The sequence below is a fragment of the Sinocyclocheilus anshuiensis genome, unplaced genomic scaffold (genome assembly GCF_001515605.1).
Source record: "Sinocyclocheilus anshuiensis isolate Anshui unplaced genomic scaffold, SAMN03320099.WGS_v1.1 scaffold167, whole genome shotgun sequence".
NCBI lineage: Eukaryota > Metazoa > Chordata > Actinopteri > Cypriniformes > Cyprinidae > Sinocyclocheilus > Sinocyclocheilus anshuiensis.
Window position 1 is genome coordinate 970,943 of NW_015552552.1, and position 5,012 is coordinate 975,954.

Sequence of the window (5,012 nt, forward strand, 5' to 3'; positions counted from 1 at the left end):
GCGTGCTGAAGCTCCTCCGCGTGGGCGCGATCTCGCTTCTGATTTGCGAATAGCAAAAATGCATCATAGACAAATGTTTGAAAAACAGCTGGCAACTCTGGTGAGATAGAATTTGCCAGATAATGTATATATAGCAATAATAAATGTATGTGTGTTTTATTAATTTCTCCAGTACCGATAGCAGAACCGTTAACGTCAGAGCTTATCGATACTCCGGTCTTTCATAATTTAGCCCCGGTACCAATTAAATACCGAGTTTCGGTACCCATCCCTATTCCCAGAGCTCTCTGACCCTCCCATAGACAGCAAGGATCCTTACACCATCAAGGTTCAGAAACATAGCAAGGAGATCGCTAAAATAATTCATGTGACATCAGACATGGTTCATGTATGTTTACGCACGTGATACTCTCCAATATGGCGCTATAGGGTGACGCGGAGGAGACGGAATTGTTGAATAAAGTCATTATTTTTGTTTTCTTTGCGCACAAAGTATTCTCGTAGCTTCGTAAAATTACAGTTGAACCACTGATGTCACGTGAATTATTTTTACGATCTCCTTGCTACGTTTCTGAACCTTGATCGTGTAAGGACCCTTGCTGTCTATGGGAGGGTCCGAGAGCTCTCTGAATGCATCAAAAATATCTTAATTTGTGTTCCGAAGATGAACGAAGGTCTTACGGGTTTGGAACGACAGGAGGGAGATTAATTGACAGAATTTTCATTTTTGGGTGAACTATCCCTTTAAAGCCCAATGTTAAAGGGGTAAAACAACACAGCAAGTTCTTGCCAAGACTGCTAAACGGTTGTCAAAATTAGTATTTCTCATGCAATATTAAGTCTACTTTAATTATTAATTGAGCAAACAACTTTATAGCTAATAAGTAATGGATCCCTCAGCTTACTTGGGGTATGAGCCAAAAATAATGCATGTTTTATTTTTTCTGCACATTTTTCTTTTAACAGACAAAATGAAAGGTGCAAGCAAATCTTCTAGATGTAGCAACTAGGGATGTCACGAGAACTGATCGGTATAAACATTTTAAAATCCTGCCGGTACTTTTCCTCAGTAGCGTAAGTACCGATGGAACTGAGGGTAACGACTAGCGAGGCTGCAGTTCTTCCGGAACTGACGGGGGGCAGGCAGAACATACGCCTGGAAGTGTTTCAGTCAGTCCTCAAAGGGTTAAGAAGAAGAAAAACCACACAGAAGAACTACTCCTGGAAGACTGGTTTAGATAATTGTTGTTTGTTAATGGTTTTAAAAAATATTTTCGGCCTGCCAGTATGTCAGTGAATTTAAACTACTGCTTGCATTCAGAATATAGGTGTGTGTGTGTGTGCGCTTGTGTGTGTGTGTGTGTGTGTGTGTGTGTGTGTATTATTTCAAGTACAAGTGCCACTAATGTTGTGTTTTTGTAATGTTAAAGGAGTTAATGTTTAAGTATTATTGCTATTTTTCAACCACACAGAAGAACTACTCCTGGAAGACTGGTTTAGATAATTGTTGTTTGTTAATGGTTTTAAAAAATATTTTCGGCCTGCCAGTATGTCAGTGAATTTAAACTAGGCCTAATGCTTGCATTCAGAGTATAGGTGTGTGTGTGCGCGCGCGCGAGCGAGCGCTTGTGTGTGTGTGTGTGTGTGTGTGTGTGTGTGTGTTATTCGTTTTATTCTTATATTGTTCTCATTGTTTAGTCCGTTCAGTTTGAGAGTCTTACGTGAATGACTTGCACAGACAAATCCTGCTTACAGTGTACAAAATGTACAAAAAATCTATTTTTTTTTATTAGATTCCATTTATGAGTAAATATGTTTACATGCATTTTAAAAGTCTGGTTTTAGTCTGACTAAAGCAGTAATTTATATTTTTAAAATGTAACCAGTTGGCATTAGTGTTGCCTGTTTGCTCCAAAAGCCAGAAGTGAATCACAACATTCATTAAATACTTGAAATATTAAGTATTTGATTATGCATTGTATACTTGGTCAAACAGATTAAGACTGGGGCCAAGTGCCACTGTTGTTTTTGTAATTTTAAATAAAAGTTAACGTTTAAGTATTATTGCAATTTTTTTTTTTCCCCTGTGGGATCGACTTCCACTCGCGGTATCAGTACCGACTACTAGATTTTTGGTATCGTGACATCCCTAGTAGCAACTTGGCAACAGCATAAAAATCGCACTAAAAGCTTTAGGAACTACATATCAATGCCCTAGTATCTAGTAATGCAAACAAATCTAGTAATGCATTTAAAAAACGTTTTCTGTGTGCCACTGTAGCAGGAAAGCCTCTCTGACAGATGCTTCTGTTGTGTTGTGACAGGCGGTGAACTGTAAGGGCCAGCACAGCATCTCCTACACGCTGTCCAGAAACCAGACGGTGGTGGTGGAGTACAGCCATGACAAAGACACAGACATGTTCCTCAAGTCGATCGGACTAACGCTTGCCTAGTTATAGCCATTTTTATGTTTTTTCAATCTTGTAGCGCCACCAAGCGGCAGCGCTGCACATTTTTTTTTATTTGACCAAAGATTGAGCTCTTACACATGTGTCCCGAGTTTGGTGAAGATATCTCATTCCGTTCAAGAGTTATAGCCATTTTAGTAAAACCAAAAACAAAAAACACTTTGAAATCTCTTCTCCTCTTGTGTCCACAGTTAAGCATAATTCAGTTTCTGCCTGTTGACTTTCTCTATACTTTGAGGTATGATTTCCACCAGAGCTGATCAAGATCTGTGATATGGGACAGGTTTATTAACTCCCCCAGTCACGTACTCAGATACAGTGTTGCGTATGTGTTTTTTTGGACAACGCATGAGGGAAAGAGTCATACGGATTGAAGCAAATGGGAAGGAAAGCAAAAACAGGAACCAGCAGCAACCCACAGGGACAAAACAGAAACTGTCTCTTTAAAAAGGAAATAAAGTGGAGACCGTTGCATCTTTATTTCAGTACAAGTATTTATAAACCGGATTTAGTGCAGTGAGCACCTCTCTATTCTTGGGAATTTCCACCCCACTTTTAAAATTAAATTAGGCTCTTCAAACAAGTCCTGGCACATACATGACTGTTTTTCATCCTGTTTACTACTGATACCAAATAGTGTAGAAACAGTAGTGATCGCTTGGCTCAAAACCATACAAAACATTTTACTGATTAAAAGCTGCTTTAAACACAAAGGATGCTCACACCAAATGTTGATTTATTTTAGTTAATAGAAGTTACTTGATAAAGAAAATCTATTTATGACAGCATTCTCATTTCACAGCATTTTTACACAAGTGCCTAAAACTTTTAACAGTACTGTAGCTTTGCAGGTAGGTTTCTTGAAAATGCATGTGAAAACAAAAATCTCACTGGATTATTACAATTAATGGCAAAATGAATGTTTGGAAATGTAAACTGATATTTCCTACTGACACACTACAGCAAAAGATAGAAATAACTTACTTAAAACCATTTTTTAGCTGGTGAGAATACTAGCGTTCTAATAATTTTGGCCACCACTGTAACTTTATAGTAATATAATATAAATCTTTATATAAGAATATTTGTTTTCTCTTAACATTGTTCTTACTGTCATGACCTGGAATATAACTTATTAGATAGTTGCTGGAAAGTTGTAAGAGGTGGCTGAGAAACTTTAACTTTTCTTTTGTACGTTAGATTGGACGATCAACGGAGGGCCCTATTGACTTTGTGGTGACTGACACCGTGTCAGGCGGAGGGGAGAGTGAAGACACACCCATCACTCAAAGCACCATCTCCCGCTTTGCCTGCCGGGTGGTGTGTGAACGTAACCCGCCCTACACAGCACGTATCTACGCTGCAGGCTTCGATTCTTCCAAGAATATATTTCTCGGAGTAAGTGTGTTTTCTTACCTGGTCTTGAAATGGAATCGTCTGTGGGATGCATTTCTCATCAGAGTTACAAGAAACTCTATTAAGCTTTCGTTTATATATACTTGTGTATGTGGTGTCTGGGGAAGTATCCACTTCCGCTGATTCAGTGGAACTGATCTAAACTTACCTGGTAAATATAGGTGTGTCCGGCTAACTGGAATGAGTCACCCCATGTGTAACTAAAAAGAGAGTGCAGCGCATTCATTTTTGTTTATGTATAGTAATTAAGTCTCTCTGTAGGAGAAAGCAGCCAAATGGAAGAATCCAGATGGTCACATGGACGGGCTGACAACCAATGGTGTGCTAGTCATGCACCCGCGGGGCGGGTTCACAGAGGAGTCCAAGCCTGGTGTGTGGAGGGAGATATCAGTGTGTGGAGATGTTTACACACTGAGAGAAACACGGTCCGCTCAAACTCGAGGCAAACTGGTTAGTACGTCAGCTGCATCTGCTCAGTTTAGTTCACGGTGTAGTCAATCATCAATTCACTCACAATTCCTTTTACAAGTTGTGATATACAATCAAGCTCAAATTGCAGAAACCATATAGACTTAATTATCTGAACTGCAGATCAGAATTAGGGGTTCAGTCCAGGGTCAGGAGGTTTCTTGAATCTCGTTGAGGTTCCAGACTATATAGATGGAATGTTACTAGTGTAGCAGTGAAGATTCTGGGATAGCAAGCTCCGGGTAAACAAAAGTTGTTTACTTTTAAGCACCTATGTATATTATGTCTTGTTTGTTTCTCTGTGTTCAGTTTGCAAATTCATAGTTACATTTGCCTGCTATGGACCTTTTTCACATTTCAGGGTTTCTTAGCAGCGGAAGTCGTCATAGTTGGGTAAACGTCTATAGCGGTGAATGGGAGACTACATCAAAGGCTGCGTTTACACTTGGCATTAACATGCGACCTGTATCCGGATGTTGTCCACATACACATTGAAAAGACAAGTGTAAATGTGCTTCTGATCGAAATGTTATCCGATCAGCGTGTCCTGGTCCAGAGGTAGTCGAGGACGCATTGTGATCGGATCTCAGTGTAATGTAAACGCAATCCAGCCATCGTGTCTGCATTCGCAGGTCGACATCACGCAGAACTCCGCCCCCT

General features: G+C 39.8%; 1 protein-coding gene across 1 annotated transcript in view; it reads left to right on the top strand.

Moving 5' to 3' along the window:
• LOC107664501 (E3 ubiquitin-protein ligase pellino homolog 2) overlaps positions 1–5,012 on the top strand; it is a 61,816-nt gene that overhangs the window by 48,629 nt on the left and 8,175 nt on the right. The window contains exons 3-5 of the mRNA XM_016455088.1: positions 2,325–2,424; positions 3,667–3,866; positions 4,146–4,334. Of these exons, the coding sequence (XP_016310574.1) occupies positions 2,325–2,424; positions 3,667–3,866; positions 4,146–4,334 (489 nt within the window). The remainder of the gene's footprint in view (positions 1–2,324; positions 2,425–3,666; positions 3,867–4,145; positions 4,335–5,012) is intronic.